Here is an 18766-nt window from a genome sequence, read left to right as displayed (position 1 = left end):
CGCGGTCCGTCGGCTTCTTCAATTGAGCCCGCGGTTCAACCAGGAAGTCTAGGCTGCAAGTGCAGCCTAGACTTCCTGGTTGAACCGTGGGCTCAATTGAAGAAGCCGAGGGACCGCGGACGGAGGCAGGTAAGGGAGAGGAGGGGGGGTTACTGGGCCCTGCCGCTGTCGCCGCATGGGCGACAGCGACAGCGGCAGGGCCCGGTAAACCCCACTTACCTTTCCGGCGGAGCTCCGGATCGAGGCGAAGGATCCGCCTTCACCTCGATCCTCTTTGCCACGCTCCGCCGGCCCCCCAATCCTCTTCGCCTCCGCCTTAAGGGGAGGCGAAGCACCCCGCTCCGCTTCTAATTCGCTGGTCCGATTAGAAGCGGAGCACATCCCTATTAACATGTCCCTACCTCGCTTCTGCACCTGTGTTTTTCTTCCTCAGTTACTTCCTCTCTTCAAAAGAGGAAGTAGAGAACGCACAAGGCCCATTGAGTCTGCTGTTCTAATGGCTCTGCTTCTCCTGCACATAGCAGGAGAGAGCAGCAATTCCGAGTTTAAAAAAATGTTTAAAAAGAGGTGTTTTTTTGTCGCGCAAGAAAGGCCAAAAGGGGCAGGATGCAGACAACGTCATGTGAAAGACCTGAGAAAACTCTGTGAGTGCCCAGTAACAAGCATGCAATAAAACGCTCGTCAGATGGAGCTTTAAATCTCTCAGGTGGAGAAACTCTCTGTGTGAAGACAGACTGGAGTGCAAGTAAGACACAGAGAAAGGGATAGAAAGCCAAGTTTGATTCTGAAAAGAAAAGAAGCTAACAGCATCTTGGGTTGCTGGCTAATTCACTGGAGATCTGACGTGAGACCAGTGGACTTTGGCTATCTCTGGGATTGATTAAGCTATGCCTCCACCTAAGTTCAACTGCCATATTTGTAAGTAAATGTTACAAAACATCATAAGCCTCCTGTGACGTCCTTTCAAAAGGAACCAAACCTGGATAAGTGCTGCATCACTGGAATGTATCACTATGATGCTCTCAGAACTGGGATGTGTATATTAACAGACTCATATAGAAAATCTCTAATACTAGGCCAGGTGGACCAATGGCAGACAGCTTCCAAAAGCAGTGACACTTCCTCTGTGGAAATATTTCAGATATGAAAGGGAAGAAATCCTAGAGCCAGGGTGGGGAATGTATGACCAAGGTGTTGTTCGACGGTAAGTCCCATTAGCCTAGCCAGCATAGCCAATGGTGAGGGAAGATGGGAGTTGCAGAACAAGAACATCTGTTGGGTCACACAGTCACCATTCCTGTTCTAGAGCATGGAAGAATTTCTCAAAGTGGAGTGGTATTTATTTCAGAGATGTCATACAATGCCAGGCTTGTCCCCTGCATGTCTGTTCTGATAATGAAAACCAACAGAGCACTGGCATATCCAGCAGAATGTGCTCCAGATATATATTTTCAGATGTCACTGGAAAAGCCATCAAAACTATAAGGAACCAGGGGAATCAAAATATGTGCAATTCTGACATATATTTCAAATATTTGAGTATACTTAATGGGAAAAGTCTGTTCCAAAATGGTATTTTTTGCAGTGTGTGTGTGTGTGTATGTATTTGCCAACCCACAACAATTAAGAAAGCGCTGGTAATTCAAACAAATATCAGAGGAAGAAATGACACTGTTATCCTCTGCTGTCCCCTGCTGTTGAAAAAACACCATTGCATGTTTGCTGCTGAAGTCTGCACTGTTGGCTTTGAATATATGTCATCCACACTACAACAGAGATTCACAGGTAGGGATGGGCAGTCATCCTGTCTCCCTAAGAGACCCTGGGAATTATAGTACCGTCAAAGGGACTAGAAATCTCTCATAGAATTCTCAGCATCTTTGGCAGAAACTGCGTTAAAGTGGTATTCAGAGCAAGGGGTTGGATCCAGATTTAGTCATACTTATAGTAGATGTATTAGTAATGACTCATTTGTCCCATTGATTTATGTGGGTTTACTCGAAGTATGACTAAATCTGAATCCCTGGCAATGTGTTTTTGGTCCAGGCAGTAGTTCCATTTAGGAGGTTTTTATTGTAAAATGGCAGAAGCTTTCATAGGCAAAAAACAACCTCATCAAATGATGAGTTGGAACTGGGGAAAGACAATAAAGTCCATTAAAACCTGACCAAGACGAAATATTCTAAAGTTCTTAAAGGGAAAGTAATAATGTACATTATGTAGAATATTTATAGCATGCAAAGAAATCAATGGCAGATTGGAGTTCTTGATGAGAATCCACACCCTTGTGGGCAAGGGAATGAAATAGATTTTATTCTGTCTTCTGCAGAAGATTTGCTCTTAATTCCAAAAATGTATCACACCTCTGAGAAGGAATTTACCATGCCTTGATTAGCTGGATATTGTAGAATTTCTCAGGGCTCTGAAAAATTAATTATTACTCCCTTGTAATAGTCAATATATAAGGCCATTGCACGTCACAATTGATCTGATCCTTTGCAAGCCAAGGAAGGGCCCAGGTTCAGGGAAGGGCAAAGGCTGTGAAGCGCCCATTCCAGCATCAACAGAATGCCTGTAAAGATCTGATATCCAGAATCTAATTAGCTACCTGAATAGGAAGGAACTATGTTCCATAACCAAAGATATTTTTCTCTCAGGAGCTATAGAGGAAGGCCTCCTAGTGAAAAGGCACAGCAAGTTCCGAAGAAATCTGTCCAAGTAAAAGGGAAGAGGAATGAAAGGTGAGTGACAATACTTCTCAACTTACACCTTAAGCAAGGTGTCGTAATTCCCCCAAAAGTTCAGTTGGTCCCCTTTCCTCTGTCTTGACCTTCTGCCATCTGGTAAAGATATTTTTCTTCCAATTGGCTTTATGGCCCATTGGTTTTCGTTTTAAGAGGTTGAAGCCCTGGTGCTTTTGTTTGTTTCTTTGTTTTGTTTAGGTTTTATCTGTACTTGTCTTCTTCTTTTTTTTTTTTTTAAAAAAAATCTTTTTATGGTTGTATTAATTTTTATATTTTGTGAATGTTTTTAAATTGTTGTAAGCCACCTTGAATTTTGTGATTGAAACAGAAAAGTGGAACATACATTTTCTGAATAAAAAACACACACATGAGTGCGCACGCAAGAGAGAGAGAAAGCGAGACAGACAGAGTAGGGCAAAGGATACATTATGTTAAGTCCTTAGAATTCCTCAACAATAACTAAGATCTAAGGTGTGTGTGTGTGTGTGTGTGTATCTCCTACCTACCTACTTACCTAAAGGTCCTTCCTTTAAAAAAAAAATGAAATGGTTTGAAACTTTAGAAGCTCTGTTTTGCATTTCTGAAATACTGTTTCATATTTTAGTGAAAACATTTTGTTCCCCTTCTATTCAAATGCATTGCTATAGACCTCCATAAATTATAACCTTGGGTGGCTTACAGTGCAATCTTATGCATGACTACTCAAGTCCCTTTGAGTTTAGTGGAATTCACTCCCAGGTAAATGTGTAAAAGTTTGCAGCATAACTCCCTGTAATAATCCATAAAGATCCATTATCTTTATTTGTTTTCAGGTGGCCAAGAGTCATGCCTATTAATTTAGTGAAAGAGAACACACTGATGTTTCAAGGACAATTACCAAGTGACTCTGAATCTCTTGAATTCCACATGGGCAGGAAAAAGAGCTTTATGAAACAGCTTAGGACAACTGTGAAGAAAATGTTCCCATTCTATCAAAAGGCAAAGAAGAAAGCCAAACTTCACACTGACAATCTTCTAAAGCCAGTAATGCCTGGGGCAGATGGGACAGCAATGCCTAAAAAGCACCATGCCCTTCCAAGGACTATTAGGGAATTCTCTTCTCCCAAAGTATTTCCTAAATGGAAAAGAAGGAAGATTCCTCAGAATGGTAATGGCTTTCTCTGTTGTGGCACCCTCGGTTGTGGAATGCCCTCCCCTTGGAGGCCCGACTGGCACCAACACTGGCTTCATTTTGGCGCCAAGTTAAAACATGGCTCTTTATCAAAGCTTTTGAGGGCTAAATTGTCCATGGTCACACATAGTTTTGTTTTTACTGCTTTAAAACTTTTCTACTGGTTTTAATTTGTTAACAATTTAATACATTTTTAGCTGTGTGTGTTATTTATGTTTACATTGTTTTGATTTTATCTGTATGCTGCCCTGAGCTCCCAGTGATATAGGGCAGGATACAAATGTTTTAATAAATAAAATAAAATAAAAATAAATAATTGACCCTCTACACACCAATAGGTCATTTTACACATGATCCATTGTGCATCATTTAAATAGGGCAAATTAGACACACAGCCTATCTGTGCTTCAACCCAGGTACAAACATGCTTCAACAGTGGCTGTATTGAGGCTTGACATATTAAAGTCCGTACAATGGGTGATCCATGATGGGAATTCCTGCAGTTTTTTCAAAAGATAGAAACAGCTGTGGAGGGGTGGGGAGGGCTTAGCGTTTCCCCCCCACTCTACTTTCCAAATTGGCCTCACCTGATTCCTTGCCTTGCAGAGTAAAACATACAGAGAGATGCCCATTATGGTGCCTGTAAGTTTCGATACGGGGCAAATAGGAGCTTTAGTAAAGGGACAATTTGGATAAGGAAAACATTACATGGAAAGGGTTAAACACCACTCCCCGCAGTTCCATGTTCCCAATTCCACCCCCCTACTCCCATGGCTGCTTCTGTCTTTAAACACACACACACACAGGCAGTCCCACACTGTTGTCCTCCATTACTCTTACGGGGGGGGGGGGGAGGGAGGGGAGTGGCTTCAAAACTGTAGAATCAGTTTTGCAACATTTTCCCTCACCTTCACCTTTGTCCTCAGGTTGTGGGGTGGGAAATACCTTTTTTGGTTTTTTTAAGGAGCCTGAAATGGCAGGATGACCTCCCTCTTCTCCTGCAATGGCAGCACATTTTGCCTTGTGGTATGTGCTCATGCTATAAGCAGAAACGATAAAGCACTTGTGAACTTTCAAACTCCTCATACTTCTCCCACAATTACAACACTGTGCATTGATGTGCGGCACTTGATTGCATTATAAATATAGAGGATACTGTGCTGTATTTATTAAAGGGTGACTACAGAGCAGCAATTGTACGCGAAAAAACTCTGGCACAGTAGTTACTCAGGAACTAAAGGGTTTGCAGTGTAGGCTCTATCTTTGAGTTCTGTTTATGGCATGTCAAAACGACACTCGTATTTATTCTGGATTATTTATGACAGTGTCCAATACTGGCAGTCCGCCACCATTATACTCATTGTGCTAGTGGAATAAACCCTGGCACAGTAAGCGATATTACAAGAGCTCCACTGACTTGACCCATTCCGGAAGTGTTAATTTGGCCTAGTTTCTGATTGAGCTAGCAAGCACCAGCTCCCTGTTGTACAAGTGTTTGTTTCCACAGCAGCATTGGATCCTGTCCTTAATATGAAACAAATGGATTTGATCTTCTGTCAGATAAACACAGTTATTTGGATCTTTCTTTCTTTCTTTCTTTGAAGCATCAATTCAGCTGGATGTGAACATTGTGGAAGAAGAACATGCACAAAGCATAAATGGGATGAACACGTGTATGGAAGCAAGAAGCATGACAAAGCGCATCTCTGTGGTGTCCCTGCCGCCTGGGATCCAAAAGGTAATAGGGCAACTGGTAAACATGCTGAATTGGCTGACTTCATTAAATTGCAGCCGTCAACTCTCCCCATTTCTTTCTAGATTGAGTGAACATTTATTTTGCTTGTGTGATAGCTGAGAACCCAGAAGCTGTTAATCTATATCATCCAACAAATATACATACCAATGTGGGCGCCATGTTAAGGCCTTTAAAAAGCACTGGCAGTGGCCCCTGTATTACTTAAAACTCAAAGTTTGTAGATCAGCACCAGGGACTCACTTTCAGTAAATAGCGTCTAAGAAAATCCCAAGTCCAGCTGTTCCACGGAATCTGGAATCCATGACCATAGTCAGTGTTGCCGTTACTAAAATCTCACGTTTTTAGTCTTAAAAAGAAGCAAGTTTCTGATATTCAGGATTTTTGAAAATGTACAGGTTGTTTCTGAAAATATACAGCACCCAGTCAGAGTAGAAGTGTCTTTCATGTTTCTACTTTATGATTCTCAGCCTCTTTCCTCTTGTCAGTGTCAGCTTGTTTGGGGGGGGGGCAGGGAGGCTTGGGCTAGATGTCTTCAGTGGACCACCTCCTTGAGTATGTTCAGCTCTTCCTCACTTCTGTCCCCACTGCCTATTCAGTTACCCTCGACTTTTGGATCCAATCTGTACCTCCGCCCAGAGGGAGAATGAAAGGCAAGCGAAGAAAGGTGCTCTATCTCTTCTTTATTGTTACTGCATGCATGCTCAGGGAGGGCTGATGAACAGGCAGTAACAGCAAAGAGAAGGAGCAAAAGGTTCAGGAACAGTAGTGTAGTGTAGCCTTGACTAGTGGCCAACAATGCCTTCCCTTGACAAAGGGGTCTGGCCTCTTGTCCTGCATGGCCTGGATCAGGGCAGCCCATTGACATGAATGCAAGTGCTTGTATGGGCACACATCAAGTACCTGTCTTTTCCCCAAGCTCTATGCTCCATTGCTTCATACTCACACACACACACACACCGCTCAGATTTCATTTTAAGTTCCACTATAACCACAGTTAAATCTACATTGGGGGCGGGAGGGGGGATGGACATCAGGTCTGTGGGCCAAATACAGATCTTTTCCCAGATGACCATCACTGACCATTAGGTAGTTTTCCAGCTTTTGTGAAGTTTTTCCCCATTCTGAAAGGTTGAAATGCCTCTCCTAACTACTGGCAACAAGAGCTTTAAGCAAAACTATGTGGGTACTTTGAGTTCTGTCCTTTTTGCTATCAGCCCCCACCCACCACTGGAATGTGGCCCCTGAGAGCTTCTCCTAAATGGGCAAAAGGACGGGAGGAGCAATGGGGGCGATTTTCTCCTCTCCACCTTTCTTTACTTTTTCTTCTAGATGAGGCCTCTAAGCCTCTCTAGGGTAAGGATGCTGGAATGGCTGGGGCTAGAGAGGCCATAGGATTTTTTCATATCCTGGCCTCTCCTCCCTACCCACTGCAATGCCCCCCTTTCATACCACTCCAAGATCCTGTGAGGCCACATTTGCGACCTTAGGATGCAGGCACTGCAGTTCTTTCCATGACAGTTTTAGGGAGGGATTGGATACTGGAGGCCTCTTTCCAAGGGCATAGTAGTGTCTACAGCCTCAGAGAGGTGACTCTGAAGAATCCTATCGTCCCTAGGATGCTCTCCAGGGACCATAGGATCACTCTTGCGTCATTTCATTAAATATTTGTATGGAGGGGAAGGAAGGAGCTTTGCCAACCAAGCTCTTAAAATGGGTAATTCCAAAACGATTCTTCATATGTGTAAAAAACAGCTTTTTCTGGAACCCTTTAGCTTTTCCTTCACAATTGTTCTTCCTCCCCCAATTCTGAACTGAAGTTCCAGTGTTAACATCCAGTGTTAACACTACTCCAGTGTTAACACTACTCCTTTGATTATCTGTGCACAGTTGTGACCTCAAAACTAATACTGGAAAACTGGAGGAGGTACTGAAATGAGCAACTAATTGTGATAGTGGAGTCATCTGGCTGGACAATTCTTGTTCCTAGAGTGCTTGAACTAATCTGTGTTGTGCAACTGTTTAGCTAAATACAGAAGCATAAAGGTTAATACAATGCAGATGTCTTGTGGATTAGGATACATTCCATTATGCAACTACTTGACCTGTAGGAGAAAAGGTTAATAAGCCAGGCAGACTGGATTTATAAGGCAAGGCTGCAGTGAGGTGGGCCTTCATCCTTTAAACCAAATTTAAAAGGAACTTTAAATTTCTTAAGACATGCATAAAACATCCTGGAGGACTTATCTTTTTGAATTCTGTTTCCCAATCCTCCCTGAGCAGCGACCTCCAATTCTGTTTGTTTAGTTGTTACAGCCCTCTGCTGGTCCAACTTGGAACTAATTTTGTCTCTATTTATTTATTCATAAAATATGGCAAAAGTGACACCGCACCTAACCTATTCTTTAATTAATTTCTATTCCGCCACTCCAACAAAAAACAAAAAAAAGAAAGAAAAATAAAAGGCGCTCAAAGAGGCTAACAATAAAATCCAGATTAAAAATGAATCTCCATCTGTGTGAAATCATAATTAAAATATAGCATTAAAACCAAGTAAATTAAAACCCAATTAGAAACACAACAATAAAATAAACAGCATGGATAAATGTTATCTTTCCCCCCCTTCTTTTTCAAAAGAGAGAACAATTAAAGTCATAACCAAGATACATGTCAGTTTGAGAGCTTGTGAAGAATACTCTGAAAATTTAACTCCAAATTGCTTTGCTGGATCACACCAAGGGTACATCCACTCATTTTTTGAATTACCCAGCACTAACAGTAACCCACCTGATTTCCCGGGATGCTTGCTAGTGGGGCATGGTAGTGCTGAATACGTCCCATTGTTTGTCCCCCGGTATAGCATTTTTAAACATGGAGGTTTCATTTATAGTTAACATGCAAAACAGAACTTACAAACCTATTCCCCCCCACCCCCGTCATGCCCTTTTGAGAAAAGGAAAATATGCCCATTTCTACACCTTTTCCCCCAGGATTGTCCCAGGATCATCCCTGTGCATGCAAATGACACACAGGGGATCCCGGGAGCAGGCAGGGATGATCCCTCCATTTTCCTTGGATAATCCTTAGGTGTAGAAAGGGCCTTAGAAGCCACAGTATCTTAAGCCACTCGTTATACTTGAGGGACAGGATCGCATTATGCCTGTGCTCTTTCCAGACTCATTTGTGCAACTGGGCTTTTCCAGGTCTAAAAATAACCTGAAACCAGTAAAACCCCTCATTTGAAGAACGTAGCTGGTCAGAGAAGGTCGCAGAAGGGATGCAAGTGGTGGATCCTGGTAGTGCAAAGGAACCAGCGAAGTTGGAGATAATTCATTGCTCTTTTCAGTACCTCTTCCACTTTCACCATTGAGATGGCTTGAAAGGCACTTCAGAAATCTTTTAATAAATAAATGGCATTTTAAATTGAGAGCCAGTATTGTACAGTAGCTAGAGTGTTGTACTGTGTCAGGAGATCTGGGTTCTAGTCCCCTGTCAGGCATGGAAGCTCACTGGGTGACTTTGGGCCAGTCACAGACTCTCAGCCCACCTATCTCATAGGGTTGTTTTTGTGAGGATAAAATGGAGAGAAGGATTATGTACGCCACCTGGGGTTCCTTGGAGGAAAAAAGGCAGGATATAAATGCAATAAATAAACAAACAAAAAAATGTGGGTAACTAAAGGTACAAGTGTTCTACTGCTGAAAGGCCATTGTAATATGCAAGTTGGGAACCTTCAGCCTGAGAGGCACATGTGGCCCTAGGGCTTGTTTCACACAGCCCTAATGTCATGCAGCCTGCAGAGATGGAGTGGCACAGAGAAGGAGAGAGAACTCCACCCATTTTTGGCCTCGATTCCACCCATTGCTGACTCTGACGCCACCCACCTTGGCACATGGCCCCGACAGATTACCCCGAGGGAATGCAGCCCTCAGTAGGGGGGAAAAAGGTTCCCCACCACTGCTGGATCGGCACACCATGGATTGAATACAAGGAGACACAAGCATGAAGGTGTTTCCCTGCTTATGATTGGCATTTTCTGCATGTGCACAGCATGTTTCTTTTCTCAAGGAAGAGAATAGGAAGATCGTGCCGATGACAGAATGTGTTTTTTGTCTGAAGGTTTCCTTTCTTGTTGTGTTAACAGGTTTCATATTTGGCAAAAAAGAAATGCTTCCCAGTGTTCAAAAAGAAGAAGAAAAGTATGCCGTCAGTGTGGTACCATTCACACATAACACTAGGGAAGCTTCAAATGGAGGTATCTTAAAACAATGTATTGTTTTATTACATCTTTGGAGATGACACAGAATTGGGTGGGATAGCTAATACCCTGGAAGACAGAAACAAACTTCAAAGTGATCTTGATAGGCTGGAGTGCTGGGCTGAAAACAACAGGATGAAATTTAATAGGGATAAATGCCAAGTTCTACATTTAGGGAATAGAAACCAAAGGCACAGTTACAAGATGGGGGATATTTGGCTCAGCAATACTACAAACGAGAAGGATCTTGGAATTGTTGTAGATTGCAAGCTGAATATGAGCCAACAGTGTGATATGGCTGCAAGAAAGGCCAATGCTATTTTGGGCTGCATTAATAGAAGTATAGCTTCCAAATCACGTGAGGTACTGGTTCCTCTCTATTCAGCCCTGGTTAGGCCTCATCTAGAGTATTGCGTCCAGTTCTGGGCTCCACAATTCAAGAAGGATGCAGACAAGCTGGAGCGTGTTCAGAGGAGGGCAACCAGGATGATCAGGGGTCTGGAAACAAAGCCCTATGAAGAGAGACTGAAAGAACTGGGCATGTTTAGCCTGGAGAAGAGAAGATTGAGGGGAGACATGATAGCACTCTTCAAATACTTAAAAGGTTGTCACACAGAGGAGGGCCAGGATCATTCTATGGCCACTGAGCATGGCTGCTTTTGGGTGGGTCTGATTTCCTCACTACAAGTGGATATTGGGGATCAGGCGGTTCTTAACTATCAAGAGTGGTTAGCACTCTTCAAATACTTAAAAGGTTGTCACACAGAGGAGGGCCAGGATCTCTTCTCGATCATCCCAGAGTGCAGGACACAGAATAACAGACTCAAGTTACAGGAAGCCAGATTCCAGCTGGACATCAGGAAAAACTTCCTGACTGTTAGAGCAGTACGACAATGGAATCAGTTACCTAAGGAGGTTGTGGGCTCTCCCACACTAGAGGCATTCAAGAGGCAGCTGGACAACAATCTGTCAGGGATGCTTTAGGGTGGATTCCTGCAGTGAGAAGGGGGTTGGCCTCGATGGCCTTGTAGGCCCCTTCTAACTCTGCTATTCTGATTCTATGATCTTGCATCACAGATCTTTGTCCTTTTATTGTAACTCACTGCAAATCTTCCTCCTGCATGTCGGAAAAGCCAAGAGAAAGGCTGGATCTCCCACCTTAGGCAGTGGAGTGGGAGGGGTGGGAAATCATGTTTCTGAACCTCCTGCTGCTGTCTACTGTCCTCTGGAGAGCCTTGCTGGTCACTTTCCCACTGCAGAAGCAGCCAGCCTAGGTCTCCAGAGCAGCTGCCCAACCAATGCCTTCTTCTAAGGACTCCTCAGAGCCCTGGAGGTGTCCTCCTGCTGATCACTTTCCTGCTGTAGCAAATGCCACAGCAGAAGAGTGCCCCATATGACTCTCTAGAACAGGAGTCAAAGTCTTACTGTCAGCACCTCAGAACAAGCTGGCTGGACATTTGCATCAGCTGCTTTCCTGCTATGGGAATGCTGCTGCAGGAAAACGGCTGCCGCGGCTGTATGCAAGGTGGCCACGGAGACTGGCAAGAGGAGATGCCACAAGGGAGGAGGAAGAGGAGGCAGCAATGGGAAGAGGAGGTGGCAGCACAGTGAAGGCAATGAAGGATGGGGGCACAGTGTGTCCTCCACTTCAGGCAGTGGGACATCCACCCCAGGTTGTTATGCTTGTCACTCTGACCCTAACTACATTACTTGGAAGTGCGTCAAACTCATTTTAGCAAAGATTACTTCCATTTTATATGTTCATGAGCTGGCAGGGCTGACCCGACATTTTGCTGCCTGAAGCAGAACAACAAATGGCACTCTCCCTTCCCACCACAACTTGTGCAGGTGCTGTCGTGGTTCTAAGCCCTCCTGCGAAGTAAGGTCTGCCAAGTAATCCACAAAGCTTTATTCAGTAAATAAACATCTCTTTGCACTTCAAGGGACTTTAAACCTTAAGAACTTCGCTCTTGGCTACCACTTGGCTAAACTAAGCAAGACAATTGCTCTTTCAACAAAAAGGGAAGGACCTTTCCCTGAGTCTCTTTCACTTCAAGGAGGATTTCTTTGAAGAAGCCTTTGGTTAGATGCTAGCCTAGCTGATCACCTCTCGCCTACTTTTAGCTCCATCCATTTGACTCTACCGCGGACTCTGGGATCGGCCAGCTCTGAAGTTCCCTCCCCCTCTGAGGATTCCTGAGTTCCCACAGACTATGACTTGTTAATGTTTACACTGATAGTCCGCTGAAGATTCATCCCTGTGTCAGCTGGGACGTTTCTAGTCCTGTTTCTTCAGCTTCAGAATCAGATTCTGATTGATAGCCTGAAACTTCTTCCCCCATCCCAAGGGGAGCAGGCCTGATTACAACAGGTGCCCAAGGCTATCTCAAGTTTTTTTGAAAACTGAGACAGAAAATTATACAAGCTTCTCTTCATGGAAATAGGAATACAAATTAATAAATTGACTTAACAATTAATTTAATTTAACAATTTAATTTCAGGACACCTAAAACCAGCAGATTGAGGCATCTGCCTCATTCTCCCTAATGGTAGGGCTGGCTCTAATTTTGCAATCAATCCATCCTGGGTTGCTTTGTGGTGAGTGGTCTATTAATCTCTGTTATAGTGACCTTTCTTTTTTAGACCTTTGGGTAGTATATTCTCTAGCTGAGAAATACTACCCAACTGTTTAAAACGCCCAGACTGTTTTTTAGACAAACTGAGTGCAGAAAATTCTTATTCCTTGACCTATAGTTGGTATGGCACGTCTTTTTTTAAAAAACAAATCCCTGCAATTTAGTCGTCTTGCTCAGTCCAGCCAACACTTGCTAAGAAAAGTACTTTTTTAGCCTTGCAACCAAAGATCCTTTAATTCAGCAATGGGGAGCCTTTTTTCTGTTGAGGGCTACATACCAGCAGAGGGTGGGCCCCGAACCAAAAGTGTGGGACCACCCTATATTCTCTCTGCTACTCCCTTTTAACTCTACCAGCCCTTCTCATTCTCTTTCCCTTTTCCTCCCCACTCGGTGGACTGCCAGGGGAAAGATAGTTTACTCTTGCCAGAGGTCTTACATGATTGCTTGCAGAAGGCTTTTGAAATTAGGCCCAAGGGCTGAATGTTACCCACCGCTGCTTTAGTTGGATACATGGGAGAGCAAACGTAGGCTTTCATACATACAAAACACCTGGGCATGATAAAAACTACATATAAACCGGAAAGTTAAGCTCCTAGTGTATTAATATCAAAAAGTAGGGATTCCTGTGTAGGAGCCTTCATGCCATTTTCTTCTATCACTGGATTGTGAAATATCATAATTTGCATAATAATGGAATTTAGGGGTCTATATGTATATATTTTGAATTATGTTCTTATTGATATTGTCTGATTGTGGTGTGTACTCACTAATTGCACCTCTCTTCCACGATACTCCTTTCCATTCCTCCCTCACTTCTCCTCCAAACAAGCAATCAGGATTTCATAGGCAATGGGCATACTCAGTCCTCATTGGGCTGTTTTGGGGGATTTCCCACAACCCCTCACCAGGGATTGTTTTCTAAATAAATAAATTGTACTTCTGAAAACATTTCAGTTTCCCTAATCTTGTTGATGCCTCCTTTTTGTGTCTGGATAGTGCCATTTTAGTATGTAAGCACCAGCACAGAGAAAACTGAATTCACTGTTGGTATATATGATTAAGTCACTTGACTGTGGACAGGGAAACATTTTTCTCCCTCTCTCAAAATACTAGAACCCGGGGACATCCCATGAAGCTGGTTGGTGGGAGATTCAGGACAGATAAAAGTACTTCTTCACCCAGTTAAACTATGAAATTCACTACCACAGGACATAGTAATGGCCACCAATTTGGATGGCTTTAAAAAGGGGTTAAATAAATTCCTGGAGAAGCCTACCAATGGTCACTAGTCCTGATAGCAATATGCTACCTCCAATATCAGAGGCAGTAAGCCTATATACACCGGTTGCTGGGGAACATAGGTGGAAGGGTGCTGAGGCACTGTGTCCTGCTTGTGGGGTCAACAGCTATGTGAACAGACTGCTGGACTGGATGGAACCTTGGTCTGATCCAGCATGGCTCTTATGTTGTTATGTTCTTTTTATTTGGAGGGGAATCACACCCCATCTCATTATTCTTAGCCAAACCTTGTTTTGCAGCTCTCACATTGTATCAGTGTTGCTTTGAAGGGTCAGGCTTTTGAGGGCATTGCAGTGCTGTTGTGTGTAACTCCTGAAAAGTCCCTGAATTTGCCTGTAATTCTGCACGACCCAAAATGCTTGTTTTGCGAAGTGGTACTGAAGGAGCATGACCATACAGGTGTTGTCTCCCATGCTTATTTTATATTTACGGGATGCTGTATCACAAGTAGATATTATATAATATTCATACCACAAATCCTGTTTCAGTGACTCCTTTCAAACCAAAATATATTTCTTATTTCCATTCCAAATAAGTGCTGCTAAACATACTATGATTATATACGCCTTGACATTTAGAGACCTGCTATTTAATTAAAAAATATATCAGCACCTTTTTCCAAAGTGCACAAACCACTTCACATAGATTATCTCAGTAGTCTCTAATACAAATGAGAAAGGAAGCCCAGAGTATTATTTGTATTTTACAAATGGGGGTGGGTGGGGAGGAGGGCTGAAGCCAGGGCTGTGGAGTCGGAGTCGTGAAGCAATTCTTGGGTTACTGGAGTCGGAGTCGGTAAAAATGTAACGATTCCGACTCCTAATAAATTTAAATTGTATATAGAGGTGCGATATGTCCCTGAAAACCTGACTATAGCTTATCCAGCGGTTATTAGTGATGCAGCTAGAACTGTAACAGCAATGCCACCCACCCGAGTCAGTGTTGAAAGACTTCAATCTTCTACAATATAATGTTTATTTCATTAAATGTATATTCATTTGAATTTTATATTCAAACGATACTTTAATCTCGAAAAAGGGTTGTGTTATTTATGTACCTGAGTTCATTTCTTTTAAAATGGTCATTTGTTAAGTTGTTTTAGGTGTTCAATTGTTTTTTTTTTACTTTTTTGTAGTTTTGACTTTGATATCAAAGTATATACTTTAGATTTTTGAACTAGTAGAGAAAGTTGTTCCTGATTTTCTTTTATAGTTTCTTTCTTTTATATCCTATTACTTTATACTCTATAGTCTTTTGATAAACCGCCCAGAGAACTTCGGCTATGAGGAGATATAAATGCAATGAAATAAATAAATAAAAAATATAACCTCATTGTTTTCATTTTTGGGCTTCTTTAATAAATAAATAAATTTAAAAAAAAACACCAGAACGTCTTAGCTATAGCCTTTAGACCCGGGCTTTAACAGGTTAGAGTTCTAAAAAGTTATGTGCTTGCAGTCGATGTAGGAAATATATAGGAAATTTATTTCCTATATCGATATATAATTAAAGGAGTCGGAGTCAGAGGTGCCATGAATAAAGGAGTCAGAGTCAGAGGTTTTATGTGCCGACTCCACAGACCTGGCTAAAGCTGATAGGTATTGGCTTACATAAAGCCGCTTGGTGAATTAATAGAGCTGAGTTTTGAACTGGGAAATCCAGCTCATAACTCTTATTATGTGACACTACCTTCAAGGACATCCATCACATAAAATCTCCACTGTTTCTACATTTTTCTACTATGTTTAAAAAACCACCATCCAGAACAACCTTCTTCAGCGCCTGAAACCTTTTATCTTTCTTTTAACTCCAATACACTTATTTTATTTTGTTGTACTTCACATTTTTCTTACTAGGTGGATAATCTCTTGGATAACATCAGTGAAAAATCCATACAACTGTTGGCTCTGAGAAGTGCAGAGCTGCAACACTGTGAGTCTTTGGGAGACAAGATACTCCAGTCTTCTAAGCAGTTTCAAAGAGTCTCCTTAAGGACAACAAAGAAACACAAACTGAAAAACATGTGCTTTCCTTGTAGATGTTGTTGCTAACAACTTCTGAGTTATTATAAGCCAAAAAGATCTGTATGTTTGAACAGACAAGAAGTTGTGGTTTTCCAATTTCATCATCTCTCTAATCTGAGCTCAGAAGACAATTTACGACATAAATTATAACATATAGTGGGTAGCCCAGTTTCAAAACACAAATGCTTCTAAATGGTGTAAATCCAAGGCCGAATTACTTTATTATGCAATTTTAACAATTTATTGTATACAAAGATAAAGGGGCATTTTAAACATTAAGATAAATTCACTTCAATGAAACATGATTTAGTTTCTCAGGATAAAAAGTAAAATAAAAAATAAATTCAGAGCTCTAATCATTTATCAGGAGAAACTAATTATTTAGAAATACCTAGGGCCTATCTATTGTTTATCTTCTGCTTCCATTGGCGTGTCAGAGGATTCTTCTGCTTTCTCATCATCTGAAATAAAGTGTTCATTATTTTAAAATCTTCATCTTAGAAGGAATGCTTATGTAGATTGCTAGAAAATGTCATGCCCTGAAATCATTGTGAGCATTATTAAAGTGAATCTGAAAGACAATATAGTGAAGCTTATGATATATATTTTTTTATGGAACCACCTTTCATTGAAGAACTTTGCATGCTTTTTGTAAGGTAAAATTGAACAAGATTTGGGAACCCAAATCTTAATTTGTTACTTGATACAAATTACTACTTTACTACCCACTAGGAACGTCGGAGAAATCTGCAACAGATCCAAAAGAGTTTGGATTTCTGTGAATCTGATTCCCTCAGGCAGTGGGACAACTTACACTACCCCAGGTTGTTCTGCTTGTCATCCTGACCCTAAACACATTACTTGGAAGTGAGTCCAACTCATTTTAGCAGAGATTACTTCCATGTATTATGTTCATAAGATGGCAGGGCTGACCCAAGACATCTTGCTGCCTGAGGCAGAACAGCAAATGGCACTCTCCTCTCCCACCACAACCTGTCAAGGTGCCCACATTTTTTTTAAACCTGAGACAGAAAATTCCACAAGCTCCTCTCTCTCGGAATAAAAATACAAATGAATAAACTAACGATTTGCTGCCCATTCAGGACACCTAAAATAATCAAATGACGGGCTTGCCAAGCCCTAACCATCAAAAAGTATAATTTCAATGTGCGTTTCTCTCTTACTGCACATTTACATCACGTGGGTTGGCTATCAATGGCTACTAGCCCTGATGGTTGTGTATTCGAGGCAGTAAGCCCGTGTGCACCAGCTGCTGGGGAACATGGGTGGGAGGGTGCTGTTGCACCATGTCCTGCTTGTTGGTCCCTGACCGATGGCTGGTTGGCCACTGTGTGAACAGAGTGCTGGACTAGATGGATCCTTGGTCTGATCCAGCATGGCACTTTTTATGTTCTTATGTATACTGAGATCAACATTTAGTGCAGATGTCTTATGTTACTGAGATAAAATTATACTCAAGCCTTTTAAAAGGTAAAGCTGATATGTGCTTTAAAATATATTGTTTCCTCCATGGATTACAATATTTGATCCGAACAAAGTCACGAGAATCTATGTGCCTGAATTAGCATTAACATATAGTGGATTCAGCAAAGTTCTCCCACCGTTATAGTGCTCATCAGAGATAACGACCCTGTTCAGATGACATGCTAAGCTATGGCGATTACGCAATTTGAGCTAAACGTGATGGCTTAGCATATCGTGTGAACCATGACCTAGTGTATTGTGTAAACCATTCCTAACCAAGGTAGCACGGTTTAAACACGCTTACTAACCATTCATTGCAAAAGGGTTATCAGCCTAACCATGGCTTAGTGTGTCATCTGAATAGGCCCAATGTAAAAGCAAAAACTGTATATGGCAGTTTATACATAATGTATACTCCAAAATCTGTGAATCTTTGTCACACAGATGTAGTTCTGTGGAGTTCATTACGACTATAGGTGTCTTTTTAGGAATGGTTGGAATGTTTCTGAAATCCAAACCATAGGTTGGAGGACTAGGAACACGCTACAGTCTTGCATAACCTTTCTCACCTCCCTTGTGTGATCTGATTACCTCCCTTTGTTGTAAGGGCAAGTCATATTTTGCCACATTGGATGTTAAAAGCAAACAAGGAAGTGAGGGAAGGAATGCAAGAGAAGAGGAAGGATGATGTTCTCGATTATTAATTCTGAACAGACTCAGCATCTATAGGTAAGAAAAGCAAGGCTTGTCTTTATGTACTAGAATAACTTACTTTCCAGTGTTTGTTGAAGTTCATGGATGGTGCTCAGAAGAACATGAAATTGCTTTCGTCTCAATTCCAGCTAAAACAAAACAAAATGGAATACTGAAACATTCGTAATTTTCTTTTCTTTATCTATCAATAATCATATAACTAAATGCACAAATAATTCTATTATAAAATGAGGGGGAAAGGAAAACTTACTTTGTCTTCAACGTTTTCTTTTATATGGGAAAGATGTTGAAGTTCTTTTCCCAGAGCTTCCAATTGCCTGAGGGAACATTAAATATCATTAAAAGACTTGGCAAGTAAAAAGGCACTGAAAAGCAAGTCAGGATATCACAACTGAGAAGGCCCTATGTTCAGTTACCACCTGCATCACCTTTGAGGAAAAGGGGGACCTGGAAAGAGGATCGTAATGCATAGGCAAGTTCATGTGGGAGCAAACAGTCAATGCCTTCCTTCACCAAGGCAGGGTTCCAGCCTGCCTGAAGGAGGCGGTGGTAAGACCTCTGTTGAAAAAGCCCTCCTTAAAACCCACCTTATTAGACAGCTAGCTGATATAGCCGCCTATGCTCAGCTTCCCTAAGTTATATGTTTGCGAGGTAATCATCTTAAAGTAGTAGGCCAGTGCTA

General features: G+C 41.9%; 2 protein-coding genes across 3 annotated transcripts in view; one reads left to right on the top strand and one right to left on the bottom strand.

Moving 5' to 3' along the window:
- The first annotated feature begins 3569 nt into the window (after positions 1–3569).
- On the top strand, positions 3570–15995 carry C3H3orf49 (chromosome 3 C3orf49 homolog). Its single transcript, XM_063122061.1, has 4 exons — positions 3570–3891; positions 5520–5653; positions 9813–9923; positions 15718–15995. The coding sequence occupies exons 1-4, from the start codon at positions 3570–3572 to the stop codon at positions 15910–15912; spliced, it is 762 nt and encodes a 253-aa protein (XP_062978131.1). The 3' UTR covers positions 15913–15995.
- Positions 15576–18766, bottom strand: part of THOC7 (THO complex subunit 7) — a 20468-nt gene continuing 17277 nt past the window's right edge. The window contains exons 6-9 of one of the 2 annotated variants that reach the window (XM_063122063.1): positions 18335–18401; positions 18143–18212; positions 16277–16346; positions 15576–15848 (exon numbers count right to left, since the gene is read on the bottom strand). In XM_063122063.1, coding sequence (XP_062978133.1) covers positions 16288–16346; positions 18143–18212; positions 18335–18401 — 196 coding nt within the window. In that variant the 3' untranslated portion in view covers positions 15576–15848; positions 16277–16287. Of the gene's footprint in view, positions 15849–16083; positions 16347–18142; positions 18213–18334; positions 18402–18766 lie in introns of those variants that run through there. The other variant, XM_063122062.1, reaches the window with a different exon arrangement.

The sequence above is a fragment of the Elgaria multicarinata genome, chromosome 3 (genome assembly GCF_023053635.1).
Source record: "Elgaria multicarinata webbii isolate HBS135686 ecotype San Diego chromosome 3, rElgMul1.1.pri, whole genome shotgun sequence".
Lineage (NCBI taxonomy): Eukaryota > Metazoa > Chordata > Lepidosauria > Squamata > Anguidae > Elgaria > Elgaria multicarinata.
Note: the sequence above shows the minus strand (reverse complement) of the source record. Positions and strands in the feature narration are given on the sequence as shown.